The 26607-nt window shown below is 37.5% G+C and overlaps 1 protein-coding gene across 8 annotated transcripts in view; it reads right to left on the minus strand.

Annotated features, from left to right (window-relative positions):
- Positions 1–11517: 11517 nt before the first annotated feature.
- The window catches only part of LOC118834344 (INTS3 and NABP interacting protein), a 48627-nt gene continuing 33537 nt past the window's right edge, over positions 11518–26607 (minus strand). For all 8 annotated transcript variants that reach the window (XR_005009348.1, XR_005009347.1, XM_036741796.1 and 5 more), the window contains 3 exons: positions 16048–16150; positions 15078–15168; positions 11518–12259 (listed from right to left, as the gene is read on the minus strand). Coding sequence is in view for 6 of the 8 variants with exons in the window: in XM_036741796.1 (XP_036597691.1) it covers positions 12164–12259; positions 15078–15168; positions 16048–16150 (290 nt within the window). In the remaining 2 variants the exon portion in view is untranslated. The remainder of the gene's footprint in view (positions 12260–15077; positions 15169–16047; positions 16151–26607) is intronic.

The raw sequence follows: 26607 nt of genomic DNA on the forward strand, positions 1-26607 counted from the left end.
GAATTTGTTTTGCTTGATTATACATGTTTGTAACAGAGGATTCACTTTTATCGTTTTCTCAATGAGTGGGAGTGGTGGGAAGGAGGGAGAGGAGGATCTTTGTTTTAAAGCAAAATAAAATTTAAAGAAAAAAAAAGAAAATATTGGGTAATCTAGGACCATACATCACACTCTGGTGACATTCCAAGCCTATAGGAATAGGGATAGTCATCCAGATAACTGAACTTTTACATAATGCTAAGCATCAACAGTTCTTTTGGTCATTCCTCATATGACATGCCTTTTAGTTGACATTTTTTTTTCATTTCTGTACGGTCAATGATTTGCACAAATTAAAATCTTGGTTTATTGGCCATGATGCTGAGTAGGGTTCATCTCTAAAGTCAGGGACGTGAGTTCTATAGGAGGGATATTCTTCTCCCGTCTGTTCCTAGCATTACTGATGTACTGTCATCAAACAGTCTACATGGTTGTTGTTGCTTTTAGCTGGACCAACAATTTCATTGGCATCAGGAACTCTGAGTGAGGAAGCTCCCTCTACCAATGAGGATATGCTTACTTTGTAGTATGAAAGGCTGAATGGACCAAGAGTATTTGTTGATATAAACACTTTAAGCAGCTTTCTAGTGGAATATACTCTTTCCAGGGTAGTTTGACTCTTTGCTAGTCAAAATTTTTATTAATGTAATTTAATAGGGATATATGGAAAGTGGCTTTGGAGTTTTGAAGTTGAATCCAAAAAAATCAACTACATAAGTACAGAATGGGGAAAGTAGGATTAGATAACAGTTTGTATGGAAAAGATTTGGGGGTATAAATGGACTACAAATATGAGTCAAGAGTATGGCATGGCAGCCAAAAAAATCTAATGTGATCCTAACCTGAATGAATAGGTGCATGCATGGTGTCCAGAATGAGGAAGGTGATCATGCTCTTGGACTTTTCACTGATCAGACCACAGCTGGATTGTAGTACTCAATTCTAAATACTATTATGGAAGTATATTAAGGCCCCCCTGCTCCCTCTTTAGAAATCTTAATAAAGCATTTTTCTCAGAATCCTAATCTGAAGTCTTTAGACTCATCTGAATGATTATCAATCTTCTTAAAAATTATCATTTCAAAAACAATGTTGCACACCAAAGTCCTTTTAAATCATTTCAATAAAAAGACTAATGAATTTCTAATTCCTCTACCCTCACCCCAGTCCCTTCTTTTTTTTTTCTTTTTTTATTTTTAGTTTACAACACTCAGTTCCACAAGCATTTGGGTTCCAAATTTTCTCTCTCCCCCTCTTCCCCCCAACTCCCCTGAGACAGCATGTAATCCAACATAGGTTCTACATATACTTTCATACTGAACTTATTTACATAATAGTCCAGTTGTAATGAAGATTTATAACCAATGGAATGAATCATGACAAAGGGGAAAGGAAACCAAATTTTAAAAATGGAAAAAAAAAAGAGAGTAAAAAGTTTGCTTCAATCTGCATTCAGACTCCATAATTCTTTCTCTGAATGTGTAGCTTTTTCCGTCATGAGTCTTTTGGAGCTGTCTTTGAACCTTGCATTGATGAGAAGAGTCAAGTCTATCAAAGTTAGTCCTTGAAGATACCGTGTGTCTGTAATCGTGTATAATGATCTCCTGGTTCTGCTCCCCTCACTCAGCATCAGTTCATATAAGTCATTCCAGGTTATAACAAAGTCCATCTACTCCGCATTTCTTATAGCACAATAATATTCCATTACATTCATATACTACAGTTTGTTTAGCCGCTCCCCAATTGACAGGCATTCCCTTGATTTCCAATTCTTTGCCACCACAAAAAGTGCTGCTATAAATATTTTTGTACATACAGGTTCCTTTCCCACTTGTATGATCTCTTTGGGATATAGCCCTAGGTGGTATTGCTAGGTCAAATGGTTTTGCACATTTTTATAGCAGTTCCAAATTGCTCTCCAGAATGGCTGGGATCAGTTCACAACTCCATCAACAATGGCACAATGTTCCAATTTTCCCACATCCCCTCCAGCATTTATCATTTTCCTGTTTTGTCATGTTAGCCAATCTGCCAAGTCCCTTCTTGATCAGCCTAGGAAGGACTCAAGTAATTAGGTTAAAGGTCAGACTAAGAGAAGGAAGAAGTTTTTAATTTCAGTTAATGGAAGTATTTCTTGAGTTCATCGTTGACCACGTGAAAAGGAGAATTGTTAGAGCATTGGTTCTTGACCTGGGGTCTGTGAACTTCCTTTAAAAAATATTTTGATAACTGTATTTTAACTTAATTTCCTCTGCAATTCCTATGTATTTTATTTTATGCATTTAAAAAACATTCTTCTAATATGGCCAGTGAGATCCACGACATAAAAAAGGTTGAGAATCCCTGACTTTGAGCAGTCAAAGAAGGATTGAATAGTTTTAGGAAAAGAAATCTCTAGAGTGTGCTCACAATTTATTACTTTTTGAGACTGTTTCCTAAATTCTGAGCCCTGGTTCAATCTTGCCTGTGGAATTTTACCTATTATTTGAGAATTTTATAAATTTTAACTCCAAAATGGCTTATGTTAGAGAGATTTTTCAAAGGCATGGAATATTTCAGTCTTTGGACCTCTTTCAATCAAAATAAATGTTTAGAATTAATCTACATTAATAAAAATTGTCTCTGGCAGGCTTGTGCCTAAAACACAAAGCATAGGAACATACATTTTAGGAAGGAGACTGACCAAAGGAATACAGACAGGATTGTGAAAAGACTTGAAACTATGTCATATGGTCATCTGTTGAAGGAAGTGGGACTTTTTAGTTTGGAGAAGAGAAAACTTAGAGGTGTCGTGACAACTACCTTCAAGTATTCGAAAAATGTTGGCAGAGCTGTGGAGAAAGAGGCACACTATTATATTGATAGGGTTGTAAATAGGTGCAATTTTTTGTAAAGCAATATGACAATGAACAATGAAAGCTTTGTCCTTTGTCCTAGTGGTCCTACCAAAAGGACTATGCCTGAAGGGTGATATTAAAGGGGGAAGAAGGCTTATAGATTCACATATATTCAACAGTAGCTTAACTCATTACAGAAAAAACTGGAAACAACCCACTTGTCCAAAGCTAGGGGAATAACTAAATATTTTGTGGTATAATGAAACATAGAAAATGAAAAAAATTAAAAATATAGCTAGAAATATGTAGCAATAGTGAAGCAAAACCAGAACTGATACATCAATTATGCCTATACAAAAATATGACAGCAACAACTCTAAAATATACACACAAAAAAAAATCAGCAGGAGGAACAGACAAAAACAGGGTTTTCCTTTTATTGTTTTATTAAAGATGACATTTTTCTCAACAAATTGTACACTGGATATTGATGTATGATCTCATTTTTAGAACTGCGAGTATCTGAATATTTCTTGATGGATATTGAGTTTGTTCTGGTAGAACAAAAACTGAGGGTGGAGATCTCTTTGTTTTTGTGTTGTATTGGGAGCACCTAGGACAATACCTTGTACACAGGTGCTTAATAATTGTTTGCTGAATTTAGTTCAATTAGATTTCTATTTTAGAATGGCAGGAAAGGAAAGGAAAGGACTGGGGAAATAAGAGGGGAAAGGAAAGGGAGAAAGGGAGGGAAGGGAAGGGAAAAGGAAAGGGAAGATCTGTAAAAGCTAAGTTTGGTCATCCCATCAAATCTTATCTTAAATGAGAAAACATTTCTAAAGTGCTTAGCACAGAGCCTAGCACATAGTAGGTGCTTAATTAATGACTGTTTCCCTCTTCCCCATGTACCTTTGACAAAGGAAGCTGGGCTGCGAAGACAAAGTGAGAAAAGCAAAAAGTGTGGAGGGAAGAGCATTAGTCTTAGATTCAGAAAATCTTAGTTTGATTAAGAAGGCAACATGGCATGGGGAACTGAGGTCAGAAAACTAAGTTTAAATCCAGCTTCAGACATTTATAGCTTTCTGACTTTGGGCAAGTTATTTAATCTCTATTTGCCTCAGTTTTCTCAACTGCTAAACGAAGATAATACTGGCACCGACCTCCTAGAGTTGTTGTGAGGACCAAATAATATTTCTAAAGCACTTAGCAGGGTGCTTGCCACATAGTGTGTGCTATACATAAATGATGACAATGATGACGCCTTTGATATTTACCTGTATGACCTTGGGCAAGTCTTCTAACTTCCCGGTACCTGTAGTTTCTTTATAGATAAAATGAAAAGGTTACCCGCCTACCTCTGAGGTCCTTTTGGCAGCTCTAAATCTATGAACCTACGTCGTCCTTAGATCTGACACTTAATAGTAAATTACCCTGAGTAACTCACATAACTAATTACTTTAATCCTCCTATTTCTCCCAGGTAAAATGATGAGGATCTGTATAACTCATTGGGAAGAAAGCACTTTGTAGAATGAGTTATTGGTCTTACTGTCAAGGCATGGGTGTCACCTAGTGGCAAAACAAGTTAACGGCACTTACACAGAAAGTCCATTATGTTTTGGGTCTCAGAGCCCATATTGCTGAAATACCATTTTAAAAAATGCACAATAAAGATAATATATCAGAAGAAGTGATAGCTCCTGATTTATCAAACTATTTTAATGAAATTAAATAGAAACTGTAGGAGAAATACACATAACACACACACGCTACCATCATTCTCCAAATGGAGGAGGTTGGCTAGCCTTAACTGTCATACTTATTACATAAGCCTTAAATAGATGCAAAGCTAGAAGGGACCTCAGAGGCTAACTAGTCCAACCCTCTTATGTTACAGACGAAGAAACTGAGGCCCAAGAAGGTTAAGCAATTTGGTTAAGGTCATACAGACAGTAAGCATTAAAGATGGATTTAGAACATGTCCTCTGAATCCAGAATCAGAACTTGTAGCATGGTTACACACTGCCCTCCATCATGCAGACTCAAGGTGAGTTGAGCTGGTTTTGCATTATTCACTATCCCTATTATAATTTTCTTTTTTTCCCTGGTGCCCTTCCCTCTATTTACAGATGTTTACACCTTATTATTTATATTAGTATCATCAGCTTTTTAAAGATTCTTAATTTTAGCAAATAACTTTCTTACACTGCCTCTCCTACCCAGTGAGCCATCCCTTGTGATTAAAAAAAGTTAATCAAGGCTGATGAACACACCAAACAAGTCTAACAGGATGTGCAACGGTCCCTGCTTGCCTCTGTAATGGAGGGAGAGAGGGAATTTTCTCATCTTTAGGTCATCATAATTACACAACTTTCCATTTCAAAGGGATTTTGTTATTGTTCTTCCATTTACATTGTTAGTTATTGTATAGATTACTTTCCTATTTCAGTGCTCACAGTCATTGTTTCACAGTAATATTCCATAACGTACATGTACCACTATTTGTTTAGACATTTCCCAATTGATGAGCATGGAGTTTCCAATTCTTTGCTGCCACAAAAAGTCCTGCAATTAATATTTTCGTCTGTATGGGACATTTCTTTCATTTTATTTTGCTTCATGGTGGTATATTTCTAGTAATGTGATCTCTGGGTCAAAGGGTATGGATATTTTAATCACTTTCTTAGCATCTAAAACGACTTTCCAAATTACTTTCCAGATTGGGCCAATCCACAGCTCCACAAACCAGGAATTACTGTACTGGTCTTTCCACATTAACTCTGACATTGACTACCAATTTGCTGGATGTGAGGAGAAATCTCAGAATTGTTATGTTTTGCTTTTCTCTTATTATTAGTGATTTGGGACCATCCAATTCTTTTGGGAAATGTGTTCATGCCCTTTGACCATTTATCCACTGGAGAATGAATTCTTTCATTTAGTGGGGTGAAGAACAGTTAGGGGGCAGGCACACTCAGAAATGCTGGCATTCTATATTCCATTTAGGCAATTCTGCAAGTTCCCACTAAGGTTATCATATCATTCATATCATATCATCATGTCAGTTCCCTAATCCCAGGCAGAAAGTCTCAGCAGCTTAGGTGGTACTTTATATGTACTTCCCATTTTGTAACACCAAATATTAAAAGAAATTTTTAATGTCAAGGTTTAAATTTAATAAAACTAATCACTTTTATTGCTCTATCAAGGATATTCTTAAATGAAACTGGAATTAAGTTTTTCTACTTCAAGTGTCTGGCAGTAAAGAATATAGTGACTACTGGGTTCAGTTTGGTGCTACTGCCTTGATTCATGCTGAAGTGCCAGCAGCTTGACCTGCCATTTTTTTTTTTGGCACCATCAGTGCAAAGTTATTCCAGGATAAACCATGAGATTCAAAAAAAAGTTGTCATATTTTAATACCATTTGCATTTGTTGCCAAGTATTCACATAAAAGAAAATCTTGTTTGATGACTCATTGGTGCTGAGACTGGATGAATACAATCAAACCCAGCAAGTCTCATCCATTTGTAAGGCAAAGGTACAATTCCACAGGTGGAGTATTAAGTTTTTATGTTTACCACTAAATCTTTAAGAAGTCATGGAACCTCTGGAAAACTCCACTACATTCTTGTGAAAGAATTAGAGTGAAAAAGGCAAACGATATTTTAAGATTATTATGAGAAGAATTTTCATCTCAGACCCTCTAAAAGGGTTTCAGGAAACCCCAGACCACAGTTTATGAATCATGGGGCTGGACCACAGGATGTTTGAAGGTTAAGTTGTTATTCAGTTGTTTCAGTTGTGTCCAACTCTTCATGACCCCATTTGGCAAAAGATACTGGAGTGGTTTGCCATTTCCTTCTCCAACTCATTTGACAGATGAGAACTCAGGCAAACAGGGTGAAGTAGCTTGCTCAGGGTCACATAGTGTTTGAGGCCAGATGTGAATTAATGAAGATGTGTCTTCCTGACTTCAGGCCCAGCATTCTATCTACTGTGTCGCCTACCCCAAAGGGTAAGTGGTGTGTAATAATTAGCACTAATAATAGAACATAAATATGTCACTTTAAGGTTTGTAAAGCACTTTATATTGTAAGAAATGGTGGAAGCAGTTTTGTTTCCACAGAGTTGAAAGCATCTCCCCCTTCCCCCAGCTTTAGAGCAGAGACCAGGTTTCTGATTGGGTTAAAGGTTAAAGGCTTGTACACGTGCTTAAGGAGCTATTTGAAGGAAGCATGACATGGGCAGTTCAGGGGGTTGCATCTGGCCAATGAAGAGCCAGGCGGGAGATTCGAATTAGGAGCCAATAAAAGGACAGGCATTTGTCTGAGTCCCTTGTACTTCCCTTACTCTGTTCAGGGGACGTACCCATTTATTCAGGAGGAATAAATATAAGGTATAATTAAAACGTTCTTGGCCTTCCCACGAGTATTGTTTATTCCTAGACAATGTAAGTATGTTTCTAACAATATGTACTATCTCATTTGATCCTCTTTAACAATCCTATGAAACAGATGCTAGTGTTAGCTCCTCTTTGCAGATGAGGAACTGAGGCGGAAGGAGCTGAAATCACTTGGTCAGATACACAGCTGGTATCTGAGGCAGGATTAGAAGCCCAGTACTCTATTAACTATCTTGTCTAGTGTAGCTTATGCAGGACCTTAACTGCCACCTGAAGGAGTTTGTGTTTTCTCCTATGGGCAACAGGTGGTCATCATCTTTTTGTAGGACTTGTTCTAACAATGAAATGTTGAAATTTCTTGCTACTGATATTTTTCAGCTATTCATACAAGACTGCGAGTTTTTCATTTATGAATTTTACTGCAGCATTATTAGGCTTATAGATTTTAAAACTTAATCAAGGTCAGCCAGCCTTCATTTACCTCCCAGCTCAGTGCTTAGAGCCTCCTTGCCTTGAAACATTCCATAATCCTTGTGCCTTCTTACCCTGGAATATCCCTCCACCAGGCTGACCCTCTTTCTCTTATCTGTAATTTCTCCTAAGGCCTCCATTTTGTGGAGGGGCTGAGGCCTGCCAGCGTTTGTTCTTTTCCTGGCTTTACTCTGACTTTGAAGCCATGCTCCTATGCTTGGTACTTTCCTCCCCAAATACCCTTCTTAGCTCCCTTTTGTGGGTTGTCATCCCCTATATCTTTTTTTATGGTATTTGTATCCCCAGTTCTTAGCACAGTGCTTGACACACCCAATATGTACTCAACAAATCCATCCATCCATCCATCCACTTTTCCTTCCTTCCTGGTACACTCTAATTTTTAATAGGATCTTTCAGCATATATATGGACCTTTTAGCACATGTACTTGTTTGTCTCTTTTAAAGCTTCCTGTTTTGAAGTCAATTTTGCTTAAAATCATCATTGCAAAACCACCTTAGCTACATATAATCACACAAAATTTTATCAATAGACAGAACATTTAATTCATTTACAACCTTGCTACTTCCGTCTGCATACACAGAAAACAGATGAAACAGCTACCAGGGTCAAAAGAATAAAAGTGACAGGCCAAAGAAACAACTTCAGAAGTAACTTTGGTCTTCCCCTTTCCTCTCACAGAATGCAATGGACATGTATTATCCTCCAATACATGGTCCCATAGCCATGCAATTCTTTACTTGTTCTTTACTGTCAAATAGTAAACTTCATGAAGCTACTGATTAAAACTGAATTGTCTCCTTGTTTTACCACTCCAGCCCTAGTGACTTAAGCTAGTAACCACGCATTGAGTTTTTTCTGATCAAAGGCTCTAATATCTCGCCAAGAAAATGAAAAAAGGAGGCAACTAAAGACTCTCAGATTTTGGACCTTAACGTAAACCCTCTAAACTTCTGAAAGAATGTCATAGACTTATTTGGCCAAACCATCAGTGATTATAATGGTCACAACCAAGAGAAATGAAGTCAAGCTTAAGATCTAATTGATCCTGTTAGGTCCATGTACATACAGTATGTATTAAAAATATATATTTATATTTTAAAGGATTTTATGATTCTTATGGCAAAGTTCAATTCTTTATAACATTGCAGCTGAATTTTGTAGGTTTGATTATTGTTATTCATTAAGAAACACTGTAGCTCCTAAATTTGTTTTACAACCTTGTAAGCAGTCTTCCTGGTGGCTAGGTGGCACAGTGGATGGAGTGCCAAGCCTGAAGTCAGGAAGATTCATCTTCCTAAGTTCAAATCCAACCTCAGACACTAGCTGTGTGACTCTGGACAAGTCACCTACCCCTGTTCACCCATGAGCTGGAGAAGGAAATAGCAAACTACTTCAGTATCTTTGCCAAGAAGACCCCCCAAAGGGGTCATGAATAGCTGGACACGAATGAAAAACAACTGAAACAACAAGGCAGTCTGCCAGTTTAATGTCTTATAAGTACTCACTGAGCACTGTACAGAAAACTTGGGGATATAATATATCAGTAGAAGAAATATTCCCTGCAACCTAATGGGGGGGGGAATGATTAAGCACACATAAAAGAAGCATAAAATTACATACAAAGAAATCTACAAAAAGGATAAGGAAACAAAGAAGCTGGAGCTTGGTTCTGGGGGATGACAATTGCATCTGTTACCAAGCTTCAAATGAGTTAGAGTGCAAAAGCGCATCAAGGTTAAATACAGGAGTTCTTAACTTTTAATATCTGTGTCATGGATGGACTCCTCTGGAGATCCGGTGAAGCCTGCTGACCCCTTCTCAGAATAATGTTTTTTAAGAGCATAAAATTAAATATATAGGATTGCAAAGGAATTATAAAACTACAAAGGGTTGTTGCGAAGGTTGAAGGAGATAGCATTTGTACAGCACTTCGCACAGTGCCTCGCATGTAGTAGGCACTTAATACTTGCCCCACCCTCTGAAAACTATATTTTAATATGGTAAAAAAAAAATTTTTAAGAACAAGTTTACTGACCTCAAGTTCAGAAAACTGAACTCATCCAGTCCTCTTATTTTACATATGAAAAAACTGAGGTCCAGACAAAAGGACTTATCCTAGGGTCAACTATACCAGATTGAGGTCTCCTAACTCAAAAGGCAGTGTATTTTTCTGAGATACCATGTCACCTCATCCCTTGTGCGGACAAGTTCCTTCCTCATATCCCACGATTGAGGGTGCAATTGTAAGGGGGAGCATTTGGCTGTAATTTTATGAGAGCTATTTAGAGGCACCAGGTAGTAGTTAGGATATTGACATGAGTAGTTTTGGAGGGGTAAAGTGCTGTGTTTTTAAAAGGAAAAGGGCAGGGGCCATAATGAGTACATTCACATGAGACCGGAATATGGTTGCAGTTAGGTAGGTATTTCAGGTGTGGTCCAACAGATGAAAAGGAGAATGAGGGCAAAGGCTAGGAGCCCTTGGTACTATGGAACCACCTTCCCATGAGCTTCTCCTCCAAAATGGCCTCCTGGCATAGGTACATTGGGGTAGGGCCCGTGGTCTGGTTGTGAACGCACCCACCAATATATCAGTATGGGGTGATGATGAAAGCCAGAACTGTTTTAAAAATAAAACTAATGTGCATCATTGGTAGCTGAGATTGCCTTTGGGCTTGTGTCAGTAGGAGGTTGCCTGGGGTGGGTAAGAAGACAGGGGTGAAGTAACTTAAGAGTCAGAGGATCCAAAACTGCAGTTCTGCCATTTACAACTTATGTGACAGGGGACAAATCATTTAAGCTCTATGACCCTTAATTTCTTCTTCTATAAAATGAGAGGGTTAGACCAGATGACTTCTAAGGTTCTTTCTAACTCTAAAAATATGATCCTTTGCTGAGAAAGATGTTGGTAAGAATGAAGGGAACAAATCCAAACGATGAGAGTGGTCTACAGGTGGGATCCAAATTTGGTCATCTCCTTCCATACCTAATGATCTCTATGGAATATAGTAACATGTTTTCCTTTAAATCAATTTTAAATTATTTGGGATATTAAGTACACAAATTGTTGGAATGTTAAGTGAAAAGATAAGTTGGAGACCTCACCACTATTTCCTCCTAAACAGAATGTTTGTAGCTGGTTAGAGCCCTGGACCAAGATGAATGTCCTAAATCTGAACCCCAGGTTCATCATTTAATTCTTCTGTCTTCCACTGCCACAGATTATTTCTCTTACCTGACCCAGTGATCCATGTTGCTGGAATTTTCAAGATTGTAAAATCACCTGAAGAAGGTGCTCAAGAACTGCTTCAGGCAGGTACTACTACAGCAAATTCAGAGATAGCCTTACATAAAAGAGCTCAATTTCCTATTGGCACATTTTCCATTCTAAAATATGGCCACTACCCTGGCAGAGAAATTGGCTAGGAAGTCATGTTAAGCTTGTGACCTTGGATAAGTCACTGACCTTCTCTGAATGACCAATTTAGTGTAAAATATGAGATTAATGATGGACGTCTGAATTCTTCAAGTACCTACAGCCCATCAGGAAAATTTTGCTCAAAATACACTACAAAATTATGTAGAAAGATCTAACTCTAATTTTCATCTCTACCTTTAAGTAAGAAAAATAAAGAGGTAAAATTGGCATATTTAGCTTTAAGCGAGAGCTGGGACTTTACATTTAGTTCCTATGACAACAGCATTAGTAAATAGCATAATATACAACTCTCAAAAGTGTCACCAAAGTTATTGTCACAGTAACTTTTAATATCATGTGTTGACAATATTTACATAAATTTCATATTTAAGAAATACCAAAAAAATGTATAATACGAGTTTGTAATTTGGACTAACATCTCTGTTCTAGGATTAAAAGTGAGACTAGGAAAACCAGAGATGAGGCCACATAAAAGATTTCAGGATCATTTTCCAAACCAATATGTTCAAGAACATGAATTCTGCGGGTATACTAATAACAGTCTGATAAAACACCAAGAAGAATGGATGTTTTCTATAGCCAACCCTATTTGTTTAGAATGAAAAACGGCATTTCCTTAAAGTTAAGTACCTTTCGTAGTTTTTCTATATTCTAGTCTGGTCTCATTGTATACTTCATCCTACTTAAGAATAAAAAAAATATTTAAAGCAGTCAAACATGTTGGTATAAATAAACGCAGTGCATTACAGAATGGTTATAGACTGTGTACATAACATGCACCATTTATATACATTTCACCTGCATAGATGTAAAGTGCCTTTCTTGTAACAAGGCATGAAATACAAAATCTCACCAAAAAAAGTGAGTCATTGCTTAGCACAGAGTGAATCAGAACGACAGTAACTTTGGCAGTTCATTTTACAAAGTTATTTTCCCCAATGCAAACATTTTCCTTCATTCTGGGTCAAGCCGAGGTAAAACAGGAAGAATGAGATTTCCAAATGCAGAGTCCTGAGTTATGAAGTATCCCGAAGAATGTGCATGAGCATGCTGGAACAAAGAAAGGGAAGATTAACGATCATAGCTTCTCAAAACACGATTAAAATGACCCATCCTATGAAAGGAGCTCAGAAAAAAAAACATGGAAAGACTAGCAGGAGCTAATATAATGGAGGACTAATAATAAATAGTGAGGGAAACCTGAGCAGAAGAATATAGACAACGACCACAACAATATAAACAAAAACAGAAAAATTCTTGTCACAATAGTTTCTTAAATATGGTAACATTTATAGAGGTTTAATATTTAGATCACACTAAAAACTGTGTTAACAGTAGTAAAAGACAGATATCTCAAATTAAATGTAACAGTCAATCTTGGTGATAAAGAATTGATGACGACGAAACGCCTTTCCCTCTTCTCAGCAGGGACATGGCAGATTATGGGTACAGAACATGGTACACAGACATAGCCATCGCTGTTTGTTTTGCTTAACTTTTTCTTTGTTACACAGGCTATCTCAATGGCCATGGAGAGGAGGCCAGGGTGGGTGTATCAGGAAGTGACAATGGTGTAAAAAAAGTAGCCATCAATAACAGTTTTAAGATAAGAAAACAAACCCTCATCTTTTCTGAAATGAAATATTTTAAACCAGTTTTTGTGCTATTTATTTTGCCAATAAAACTTAAATAGACAGGAGAAATGTCACAATCTAGTCATAACATTCGTCAGCTGAACTAGGTACTTATCTACTTACCCTTGTAATCCCAATCACCAAAGGGGTAATACAAATGCTTTGTTCTCAAAATGGGGACAATTTTTAAACACAGATCTTGCAGTACCACCTCTTAGTGTGGCAGGCAAGTGAAAGATCCTGAGTTCATATAAAAAGATTCTGGATTTGCACAGCAAATTTCTAAGGCAACCTAGCAGTAGAAAGAACTAAATAAAGCAGAAAAGTGATGATTCTGAAATTAGGGAAGGAGAGAGGTCTGTCTTCAAACTCTCCTTCAGTCTTTGACTTCTCCTAATCTACTGGTTACTTCCCTACTACCTTCAAATATGATCAAATAATTTTTAAAAAGCCCTCACTAGATCCTACCATGTCCTCTCCTCCTTTTCTCTAACGTCTGAGAAAAAACTCTCTACCCTCATTGCCTCCATTATCTCTCCTCTCATTGACTTCTTAATCCTTTGTAGTCCAGCTTCCAGCCCCATCATTCAACTGAAACTGCCAAATCTGATGTCTTTTCTCAGTCCTCATCCTTCTTGACCTTTCTAAGGCACCTGACACTGTTGCCCACAGTCTCCTCCAAGATCTTCTCTCTCTCCAGGTTTCTGTGGTATTCTCTTCTTGTTCACCTATTCTCTGTCTGGCCATTTCTACTGTATCTTCTTTACTAATTCTTCATCTATATCACACCAAATTATGGGTGTACTCTCAGGTCCTGTCCTGGGCCCTTCTCCTCTGTCACTACACTGTCTTGATGACCTCATCAGCTCCCACTGGCTTGATGATCATTTCTATGCACATGATTCCCAGATTTAAATGTCCAGCCTCATTCTCTTATTTCAAATTGAATGTCCTAGAGACATGTCAAATTCAACATGTCCACAACAGAACTCATGATCATTCCCCTCCACACCCCCATCTCCCATCCTCCTCTACCAACCTTTCCTGTTTCGGTTAAGCTAAATGATTTATTAGAGGTCACAGGGCTAGTCAGTGATTGAGCAAGGACTAATGGAGTTGCCTAATTCCAGAACTAGTACTCTAATATAAAATGTTCATTGATGGCTTGTTCAATTACTTTTTCTGAAATGGGCTTAAGTATTTTATTTCCTCTTCTATTAATGTTGGAAATTTATATTTTTGTAAATAATCATCCATTTCACTTATATTGCCAGATTTACTGGCAATGTATGCAACATTTATATTGATATTAGATTCCAGATAGAAAAGTAAATTTATTGGCTAATATGCCATAAAAAAAAACCAGAGGAAAGGGCAAGGTGAAAAGCAACCAAAAACAGCACCTTCAGTCCATATGGAACATTTACAAAATAAAAAGAGTTTACATAAGCTGACATCTTTCTCTGAATATCCCACAAAAGTCTAATGTGTATTCAGAAGAATGTCCCCACGTGCATACCTTTAACCCAGCAATGCCACTTCTAGGGCTGTATCCCAAAGAGATCATACAAATGGGAAAAGGACCCACATGTACAAAGATGTTTATAGCAGCTCTTTTTTGTGGTGGCCAAGAATTGGAAATTGAGGGGGCATCCATCAATTGGGGAATGGCTGAACAAGTTGTGGTATATGAATGTAATGGAACACTATTGTGCTGTAAGAAATGATGAGCAGGCAGACTTCAGAAAAACCTGGAAAGACTTATATGAACTGATGCTGAGTGAGTGAGCAGAACCAGGTAACATTGTACACAGTAGCAGCCACACTGTATGATGACTGACTTTGATGGACTTAGCTGTTCTCAGCAATGCAAGGACCTAAAACAACTCCAAAAGACTCAGGATGGAAAATGCCATCCACATCCAGAGAAATATGGAGTGTGAATGCAGATCGAAGCACACTATTTGCTCTCTTTTTTTCTTTTGTTTTTCTTTCTCGTGGTTCCTCCCATTCGTTCTGATTCTTCTATACAACATGACTAATGGGAAAATATGTTTAATAGGAATGTATATGTAGAGCCTATATGAAATCGCATGCCATCTTGGGGATGGGAAGAAAATTCAAAACTTATGGAAGTGAATGTCGAAAAATAAAAATAAATTAATTAAATATTTTTTAAAAAGAGGAATTTCCCGCCCCCCCCCCTGCCCCCGCTCTTAGCAACATCTGCTCACCTGTAAGGCAGCTTTCTGCTGCGCAGCAATGTGCTGCTGTTCAGCATGATCACGAAAATCCTTATTAAGGGGGGGCCTGGAGAGGGCAATGCTGGAAAAAAAACACATTACTTAGCTACTTTCAAGGCATAGAACTAGTTATTATTTACAAGTCACACTTTTCATGACTACATATGGTGTGTTCTTTGTGGGGATGCAAAAGACCTTTCCAGAGCAAGGATTTGTTTTTCCAGTTTACCCAGCTAATTTTACTATAGTCATGAAATCAAAACCACATGAAATTTTAGGCTTTCAAACTATCACTAACTGTACTGAATTATTTTTAAAAAGCAGTTCATGAATAGTTCAGATAGAATAATATTCAGATAGAATAAAACCACATTTTTATTTGTGCATGTATTAAGCTGCATTTATAGTATGACACTGAATTCAGGTGGTGAAGATGGTGATCTATTAGGACTAAAAGCTGATGACAGCAAAACTCACCTCTCAGCAAAACTATCTCTATTATAGTGACTACAATTAAATTCCCACAAGCCCTTTTCACTTCTGAAAAGAAAACTGATAAAATGGCATATAATGTGATAAGCTTTTCTTCAAATTCTTCTAAAGGAAAAAACTCCCATCACGTAATTGTCTAGGTTAAAAAGCCAAATAATACTGTACTCCTGAAATGTGTTTAGAAGATGCCAAAACTGTCAGGTGAAACCAAATGATTCAATCAACCAGTACTCTGATTAGCGAAGGGCAAATAACCAGAATGATGACTTTTTCACAAAACTGACCAGTTGGCTTGGCACTGTATAAAATAGCCCTGTGATTTCTTCTTTAAAAATATGTGTGTTAAGCACAGCATCTTGTTTCTTAAAACATAAGTTTTTTTTAGTTCTGTGAAGGATCCCAATAACCTACTGTAGAACATGGCTTCAGACGTTGAGATACACTGGCATCCAATTAATATATATAGTACCTGGCTCCAGGATGATTTGTTGAAGATTGGTTTTGCATAAGTAATTTCCTTTTCTCCTTGTCTAGTTCTGCCAGGATTGCTACTCGGTTCTTATTTTGAAAACCTAGGAGAAATATGGAATAAGAAAAATTTCAATCTTATTTTATGACCCAAGGCCACCTATACCTTTGAAATTAAAACTTCTACTCTCTATGACATTGTGATGAATTCATTATTGTGTGTGGCTTGCTTATATTAAACTTGCTTTCCCTTGACAGGTATTATGTTTTCTTTCTTTAAGGTGTTATTAAGAAAAATTAAGAGAATTTTACCAATTTCAGTTACAAAACAGACATATTCTATACACACACACACACACACACACACACACACACACACACACATATAGTGCTCTGCTCTACTTTATTCTTCCACTAAACTTTCCTCTTCAACTTAAATTGTTTTTCTAAAATTTCTAAAAATTTTCTTAAAAAATCGATTTTCTAAAATCACCAAGGTAACAGTCATGCCTTTTGTGTCTTTAACGCTATGTAACTCTTACTAGACCTGCTCCCCACCCCCAAAGGGATCAAAGAAAGAAGAAAAAAAAAGAACCCATATATATAGAGAGAAGTATTTATGATACCTCTTTTTCTAGTGACAAAGAATAGGAAACTAAGAGGAATCCATCAAATAGGTAATGGGCTAAACAAATTATAGTATATTAATATAATGTAATGTTGCAAGGGCAGCTAGGTGGCACAATGGATAAAGTGCCGGTCTTGGAGTCAGGAAGACATCTTCCTGAGTTCAAATCTGGCTTCAGACACTTACTAGCTGTGTGACCCTGGACAAGTCACTTCACCCTGTTTGCCCCAGTTTCCTCAACTATAAAATGAGCTGGAAAACAAAATGCAAACCACTCCAGTGTCTCTGCCAAGAAAACTCCAAATGGGGTCATGAAGAGGTGGACAGGACTGAAAGGAATTAACAACACTATTATTGTTCCATAAGAAATGATGAAATGAACAGTTTCAGAGAAACCTGGGAACCTAGACTTATATGAAGTAAAAGTGAAGTAAGCAGAAACTGGAGAACAATATATAGTAACAACATTATAATGACAACTCTGAAACACTTAAGAACTTTCATCAACCAGCCATGTTCCAGAAGACTCACAATGAAGCATTCTAGCTATTTCCTGACAGACAGCTTATAGACTAAAGAAGCAGAATGAGACATACAGTTTTAGACATTGCCAATGTGGGAATTTGCTTTGTTCTACTGTACGTATTTGTTACAAGGGTTTTATTTTTCTTCTTTTTTTTGTCCCAACTGAGTGATAGAAGATGGGAGGGATCGGAAGAGTTGTGCTAAGCACCCCTCTCTCAGATCGGAGAACAAGAGAAAGGTCAGAAGGAATCACAGACAAGCAGGACAGCTTTGAAAGTTTATGTTGAAGTTATTTTATGCTTAAAAAGAAAAGCAAGCTCTATCTGACAGCCTTGTAGTTTCATGTATAATCAACCTCTCCTATTCCACAATGAATATGAAAAAGCTCATTTTATTTGGTGTATGAGTTCATTATTTTTAAAACGAAAAAAAATTTTAATGTTACATTCTATAATCCATGACTCTCTGTTAGTGGATAAAATATACTCCTCTTTCCCAAATCCTTGAGGACTAAGTTTTAATTTTGTTCTTCCTTGATTCCTTATTTTATCTCTATAACAATAAAAAAAAACGCCAATTTCAACAAATCTCTCAAACTAAATGGCATCTGGCTCACCTCCAGGAAGCAAACAGAATACTATTGGTTGTTCAGTTTATTTGGGGCAATCAGTCTATGTTGAAAAGGCTACTAACTGACATCAGAGACACAGGATTAGAGATTTAGAGCCCTCCATAAGACTTTCTAGATGAGGCATCTGAGGCCCAGAAAAGTGATGTAACTCAGCTTGACCATCTGATTAACTTTTTCTCAAACGCTATTATCCATCCATAATCAAATAGAGGCATCACTACTATTTGAAAATCAGCATTGAAAATGTGCAAACATCCAGTAAAGGAATCTTCTTTCTGTTACACGGAAACAGACCTTTATTAGAGTACTCCATTCAATCTACAATCACACAAACTAGAAGAAAACCACAGAAAGGGAGACTTTGTGACATGACCAATAAGATGGTAGATATTGTTTTCAACAAATGTTTCTAACCCAAAACAAAAAAAGGGAGGTAGAAGATAAATTCACAAGACACAAGGTCAGAGAAGTAACAAACAACTCAGCATCCCCAACCCCAGTCCCCAGATCATTCTGCACACAGGCACAGTGAACAGAAGCATAAGCAACTTTGTAGACTTTACTTCAAATGATAGCTATAGTCAGTCCTTCTCCTGCAGAACAGTGACTAAGATCACCCTACAATGAGTTGCAGACACTGATTCCACCCAATTACTGGAAGGAAGGAAAAGGGAAAGAGGAAGCAGAAAACATGAGAAACACAAAGCTCCAATCCAGAGGGAAAGCAGCTTCCATCCAAGGGAGAGGAGACTATAAAGCCAACTGGGGAAAGTATTTCCCCTGCCAAAGTATATTCTGGACAGAGATCTGTCCAGGCTCTCAGACTAATGAGCATCAGGCATCTGTGCAGCAATGAAAAGCGAAGGAGTCAAAACAAAAACTAAGACAAGTGACTGGGAATACAAGAAAAAGTCTGAAAGAACAAAAATTCAAGGAGAATGCCTAAATAAAAACCTAGCTCACAGGCAAATAAACCAATACAGAAACTCATAATGGCAGAAGGAACAATGAATAAAAAACTCAAAGACAGGCCGTGATGGTAGAATCCTAATAAAGCTGCCCCTAGCCTCAATATTCTAACTTCCTTATGGGCCTCACTGAACAGTAGGCATGCCCGGATTCAACCACACAATCTGGATTTAACCACACCCCTATCCCCAGATTCAATTATAGGCCTTAGTGAACAGCAGGCCCACTGCCCCTAACTAGCCACTGCCCCCAGACTCAATATAGCCACTTCCCCTACCTAGCCACAGCTCCTCTACCCCCTACCCTGCAACTGACCCAATACCCTGACTTCCTCATATATGCCTCATTGCCTCACGAGAACAGCAGGCATGTCTGTGAACTCACGCCACACTAGAATAGCAGGCATGTCCATGCCACAGCCTCTAGCTAGCCACTGCCCCCCAGACCCATTCCTCACATTTCTCACAGAAAAAGCAGGTGTGTCCATGCCCTCAAACCATAACCACATCCATCTAATTTGAGACAGGAACACAACAGCCAACCAATCAGAAAGCATCACCATCGGGATGCCTGAGCAGGGTGTGGACCCCAAAACAACAGAAGGGACTTTCCCTAAGTAGGCACTTGCACAGTAATACCAAAAGCTGTCATTCAGGTGACTTATGATGTATCATTATCATACGTACATGCCCCCGCCATGGGTTTTTCTGCATGCATTGTGGGTAACCGAATGCCTAGTTCCACTGAAGCTGGGACTCTTCGCCTATTACCTAATCTCCTGACAAATCCTCCTGTCTTTTTAATATTCATAATTTCTGTTGTGTAACATGTATCATTACACTATAAAATTTCCTGTCATGTCTTACTGAAATTGCAGTTCCTTCTTGGAACTCACCCCAATTCTGAGAGGCATCACTCAATAAATGCCTTTGCTTGGACTGGAGATGGTCTGAGTCTGAATTCTTTTGAGATGACCCCCACAACAAACCATGAAACCACAACAGCCAGACCCTTAGAACACGTGAGTTTTATTTTTCTATAAAGAAAAAATGAACCAAAATTCCTCTCTGCAGACTCCCCAAAGATCATGAAATACCAGTAAGAAAATCCAGAATGGCTTCAAAAGAGAAGTAAAACTATTACAAGAAGATAATAGGCATGCCAGTAGGTGAGAAACTGGAGCCTGACACACAGAATTGAACAAAGAAAAACAACAATATGAAAATGAACAAATGAAAAAATGTGAAGGAAAGCAGCCTAGCAGTTCCGGATTTTAAACTATATTACAAAGCAGTAGCCATGAAAACAATCTGGTACTGGCTAAGAAATAAAGTGGTGGATCAGTGGAATAGATTAGTTACACAATACAAAGCAGTAAATGGCCATAGTAACCTAGTGTTTGATAACCCAAAATCCCAAGATCTAGAGGCAAGAATTCACCATTTGACAAAAATTGTTGGGAAAACTGGTAAGCAGGTTGGCAGAAATTAAATACAGACCAACATTTCACACCATATACCAATATAAGATCAAAATAGATAGCCATGATTTGGCCATAAAAGAAGCAATTTAGGGGAGCACAGACAATTTTACCTGTCAGATCTATGGATAAGGGAAGAATTTATGACCAAACGAGATAGAGGATCATTAAATTTAAAAAATTTTGTACAAACAAAACCAAAGCAGCCAAGATTAGAAACAAAGTAGGAAATTGGAGGGAAATTTTTTTACAGCTAATTTCTCTGATAAAAGCTTCATTTTTCAAATACATAAGGAACTGAGTAAAATTTACAAAAGAGTCAATTGATAAATAGTCAAAAGATATGAATAGGCAGCCTTCAGAAGAAGAAATCAAAGCTACCTAGAGTCATATGAAAAAAATGCTCTAAATCACCATTGATTAGAGAAATGCAAATTAAAACAACTTAGAGGTACCACCAATCAATCAGATTGGCTAACATGATAGAAAAGGAAATGACAAATGCTAGAAGGGATGTGGAAAAATTGGGATACTAATGCACTGCTAGTAGAGTTATGAACTGATCCAATGATTCTAGAGAGCAACTGGGAACTATGCTCAAAAGGACATAAAATTGAGCATACCCTTTCACCCAGCAATACCACTACTAAGTCTGTACCCTAAAGAGATTAAAGAAAAAGGGAAAGGACTTATATGTTTAACAATATTTACAGCAGCTCTTTCTATGATAGCAAAGAACTGAAAGTTGAGGGAATGCCCATCAAGTGGGAAATGGCTGAACAAGTTGTGGTATATGATTGTAATGGAATACTATTTTGCTATAGAATGCAGTCAGAAAAACCAAGAAAACTTATATGAACTGATGCAAATAAAGTGAGAAAAACCAGGAAAACAGCAGCAATATTGTAACAATGATAAACTGTGAAAGACTAAACTACTCCGATCAAGACAATGATCCAAGACAACTCCAAAGGACTTAAGATGAAAAAAGCTATCCACCTCCAGGAAGAGAACTGATGAACTCTGAGTTCAGATTGAAGCATAATTTTTTCACTTTTGTTTTTTTTTTTGCATCATGGCTAATATGGAAATATGTTTTACATGACTTCACATGTAATTGATTCCATATTGCTTGCCTTCTCAACGGGTAAGACAGAGACTCTAGGGAGGGAGAGAATTCAGAACTCAAATATTTTTAAAATGATGCTAAACTAAATAAATTAAAAACTTTTTAAAAAAACACTCTAAAAAGAAAAAAGAAAAACAAATACAGAAATTAGAAGATGCAATGGACATTCTCTCCAAAGAAGCAGAGGTTCTAAAAGAGGAAATGACAAATTTAAAACAAACAAAAAAAAAAAACACAAGTGGAAAAAAAATTAGGCAAAAAGAAACGAAAGGGAACAATATTAAAAGTACACACGAATTCTATACAAGCCAAAACAAATGATTTTGAAGATAGGATCCAGACAGACAAGGATCATAGGTCTATAAGAAGAGCGTAACAAATTTAAAAAAAAGAAACAAAAGCTGAAAGTTGCACTGCAATAAATACATGAAAATCATGCATAACTTATGAATAAAAATAACAAAGTAATGATCAGTCAAACCTACAGAGTAATGGCGTAGGGGTGGGGAGGCAGAGGGACGCCCAGAACTCAGACTCCAAGTAACTATATTTCACAAGATATTTTCTCCCCTTTCCCCTTTCCTTCATCCAGAGAGCCAGTCATCCTTTATGACAAAAATAAAAATAACAAAGAGGAGAAAAAAGCATTTCACCAGAACCGATGCCTAAATCAATGCTGACGATACATTCAGGGCTGCAAATCCACAGTGGAACTTCACTGCAAAGAAGGGATGGAAGTGCCCTGTCACATTTCTTCTTCAGGGTCAATCTATCACATCAACATGTCTTCCTGCAGTCTTCATATTCATTGTTTCTTACAGTAAACAGCTCACTAAACACCACAAGTTGCTTAGCCATTCCAAATCGATGAGTATCTGCTTTGTTTCTACTTCACTGCTACTGTAGAAAAGTGATGTTTCAAATAGTTCAGTGTACGTTGACACTTTCTTTCTATCTTTGACTTCTTTGAGGTATACACTCAGCAGTGGGATCTCTAGGTCAAAATATAATTTCAACTAGGCTATCTTTTAAAAGTAAAAATGGATAAAGTGCTGGCCTTGGAATCAAGAAGATCTGAGTTCAAATCCTGATTCAGACACTTATTAGTTATGCAACCCTAGCAAGTCATTTAACATCTCTCATCCTCAGTTTTTTCATCCGTCTTCTCATTTGTAAAATGGGCGGGGGGGTGAATTTGATGGCCTCTAAGGTGCCTTCCAGTTCTAAATTTATGATCCTATCAACCAAAGGGAAAAAGAAAGATCAAAGAACCACTCCCCCCATCACACACACACCCCTTAAGGAGATAAATATTTAAGGAGAATTTAAAGAATTCGGTGGGAAAAAAAGTGAAGAAGAGTTGAATGAAGACTACCCGGACTAAAGCCATGTACTTGGGCTGGTTACATGCAGACTACATTTAAAACACAAGTATTAAATACAAATTACAGGACAGCAAGATGGAGGAGGCTGGAGAGCGATGACCCATAAAGAATTATATAAATGTGAACTATTATTATAAGAAGTGTAACTCATCTTATGTAATATATGTGGTCCTGAAAATTCATGTACTGGTAAACTGAATTATTCCTCAGTGTACTGGAGAAGCTTATTCTGAATGTAGTTGGAAAATATTCTATTTAAAAGAATCCTATAATTAATTCTTTGTATAAAAAAATCACTTATAAAGTAAATAAGCATTCCCTAATGTACCTCTTTTGTATGTATGGGTTTCCACAATAAGTTTCCTTAAAGTGAGGTTCATGATATGGATATCCCATGGATAATATTAAATAATAAAATGCCCATGTCCATGACTAGGTTGATCTTCTGATCAAAGGTCATTTTTCTCAGAAAATGGTTAAATGCCAAAGTCTTTAAGATTCTGAAAAAAAGCAAATCAAAAATGAAAATAGGAATTCTTTAACCCCAGCCAGAAAAAATATGCAGTGATTTCTAAATTAACGTACGGTCAGCAAAACACTAGAAACTAGTGATAATCTGAAGAGTATCAATTTTTCTCAAGATAATTTTGAGAACAATTATTCTGGAGGGTACCTTCAGTAATTAGCATATTTAGAAATTAAGTATTGAAGCATATCAAGAAGCGACATGAGAACTAAGAAAGCTACATAAAAAGTATTTGAACAATATTCATATAATCATAACCGAGATTTTTCAAGTAATTCAATTTATATGACATTATGCAAAAAAATTCTTAGCATGAAAATGACATTTCTGTCTTTGCAAATTTATTCTTATCAAATCTGGCAACATGGAAAAGACTATATATTCTCACCAAATAGTATTTTTTCCTCCTAGAGCACTTTAAAAACCATCAGGAAATACAAAAACTCATAAGTAAAATGAGGAAGTTTTCCACCTTACCAATATTCTTCAGTTCTATATTTTGAAAATACTAAGTCCAATTATGAGATCTAATGAAGGAAGATATAATACATAAAAAGGAGCGGAAACAGGGAGGGGAGAAGGAACCCATGCAGTACCAAGGTGAATAAGTCTAGAGAGTCTGGAGCAAAGCTGGAAGAAGAGGGTGATATGGATGGTGCCGATCCTTCCTCAAATGGAGGTTGCAGGAACTCACCAATGAAGAAATCACCCTGGCCATTTTCTTGACATCCACTGCACCTCTTTCTCAGGCAACAGTAATTAAATCAATATGATTGCTTTAAGAAAGAAACTCATCAATTGCACTACCCAGAAGTCCTGGGGCCTGGGACTTTCCAGACCAAAACAACCTTCCTTAACCATCACTTTCCTACATTCAGTTGTCTTCTCCCATTAAAATATAAGTTCGTTGAGGGCAGGGACTTTGCATTTGTATCCCCAGCACTTGAGCATAGTGCCTAGCACACAGTAATGACTTAATACTTTTTTTTTTCATTTACACAATCATTTATTCATGATACAAGTAAGAGGAATAGCACACAATGACTAGCAGAGTCAGGATCTTTAAAAAAATAAAAAGTCCTGAAAGGCCAGATTCCCGGCCTAATCTAATAATGTAAAACAAAAGTCGTACATGGGTTCAAAAATCAACTTCACCAGGTCTACGTAGGGGAGGCATGGCTAGATAACAGCTTGTGGGCAGACTGCAAATTAGCAGTGTGATGTGGCAACAAATCCAGCAAAACCTTTAAAAAGCAAATGTGATCTTGGACTGCATTAAAAGAGGCACTGTTTCCAGTGGTAAGAAGGTGGTAGCTCGCATTTTCTGACCTGGGTAAATTCAATTCTGGGTGCCATTTTAAGAAGGGCACTAATACAATGGAGAGCATCTAGAGGAGGGAAACCAAGATGGTGATGGACCTTGAGTCTACAACATATGAAGATCAAAAGAAAGAACGGGGCAAGCTTATCCTGAAGAAGAGAAAATGGGGGACATGATAGTTGTCTTCAAACATCTGAAGGGGCTATCATATAGATGAAGGATTAGACTTACTCTGTTTAGCCCCAGAAAGCAGAACCAGAAGCAATGGATGTAAGTCCCAGAGAAAAGTCTAGGCTTGATATTGGAAAAAGACTCCCTAACAATCAGAGCTGTCCAAAACTACAATGGGCTACCTTGAAAGATGCTGGGCTGCTCCTCCTTGGAGGGCTTCAAGTAGAGGCTAGATGATCATCTGTTAGGTATGTTACAGAGGGGATTCCTTTCTAAGTGTGGTTTGGACCACTGGGTTCCCTCCCAACTCTAACATTTTATGATTATGTAATTAAAAGTGTAAGTATGAGATAAGCAGCTAGATATGGCTTGTAGGATTAGTATCATTATTTTATTGTCATATTTCATGGCAATGGTATACCGGACATTTGTGTTATAACTCAGATGTGAGTTTTATTTAAAAGATGACCACCAATCCTCACCATAATAAATCAATCCTTCCCAGGATAGGGTCAGATAATAATGGCTCATACTTTAGGGCACACTGAGCTTTACAAAGTGAGATATGTATACACACACATGTAAAATCTCCTTTGATACTCAAAACAACCCTCAGTCACTCAACTAGCATTTATTAAGTACCTACTATGTGCCAGATAATGTACTAAGTGTTAGGGATACAAAGAAAAGCTAAAGAGTCTTTACCCTCAAGGAAGTCACAGTCTAAAGGGGGAGACAATATGCAAACAATTATGTACACACAAGCTACATACAGGATAAATTGGAAATAATCAACAGAGGGAAGGCACTAGATTTAGGGCAGATAAAGTAAGGCTTCTTGTAGAAGGCAGGATTTTAGTTGGGACTAGGAGGTAGTCAAGGAAGCTTAGAGGCAGAGATGAGGAAGGAGAGAGTTCCAGGTTTGTGGCACAGCCAGTGAAAATTCCTGGAGTTGGAAGATGGAGCATCTAAAGCAAGGAACAGCAAGGAAGTCAGTGTCACTTTATCACAGAGTATTTGGGGGTTAGGGGGCACATAATGTGTAAGAAAACTAGAGAGGTAGAAAAGGGCCAGGATACCAAATAGATTTTATTTATTTAATCCTAGAAGCAACAGAGAACCACTAGAGTTGAAGGAATAGAGTGTGACATGGTCAGACTTTCATTATAGGAAGCTGAGTGGAAGATGGACTAGAGAAGTGATTGGAGGCAGAGAGAACAACCATTACGCTATTATGATAGGTGTGAGGTGATGAGGACCTGCACCAGGTAGTGGCAGTGACAGAGGAGAAAAGGAGCATGAGAGATGTTACAGAGGTGGAAACAACAGCATTTGGCAAACTCATTGGATATGTCGGGGTAGGGGCAGGGAGGAGGGAGTGGTGACTAGGAGGATACATAGCAATAAGAAAGAAAGGTAGGGAGGGTTTTGTGGGAAAGATAATGAGCTTTATTTTGGATATGTTGAATTTAAGATGTTTACAGGACACCTGTACAGAGATGATGATTAAATCCATGAGATCTGATGAGACCACCAAATGAAGTAGTATAAGGGGAGAAGATGAGATGGCCCTATAGAATACCCATATGGTCAGAAAGACAGAAGAAGAACCAGGACAGCACAGCATCATGACAACCTAGAAAGAAGAGAGTATTAAAGACAAGAGGGTAACTGACAACGTCAAAGACTGAAGAGAGGTCAAGAAGGGTAAAGATTGAGAATATGCCACCGGATTTGGTAATTTTGGAGAGATTAATTTCAAATGAATAATAAAGTCGGAAGCAAGACTACATAGA

This window comes from Trichosurus vulpecula, chromosome 1, assembly GCF_011100635.1.
Source record: "Trichosurus vulpecula isolate mTriVul1 chromosome 1, mTriVul1.pri, whole genome shotgun sequence".
Lineage (NCBI taxonomy): Eukaryota > Metazoa > Chordata > Mammalia > Diprotodontia > Phalangeridae > Trichosurus > Trichosurus vulpecula.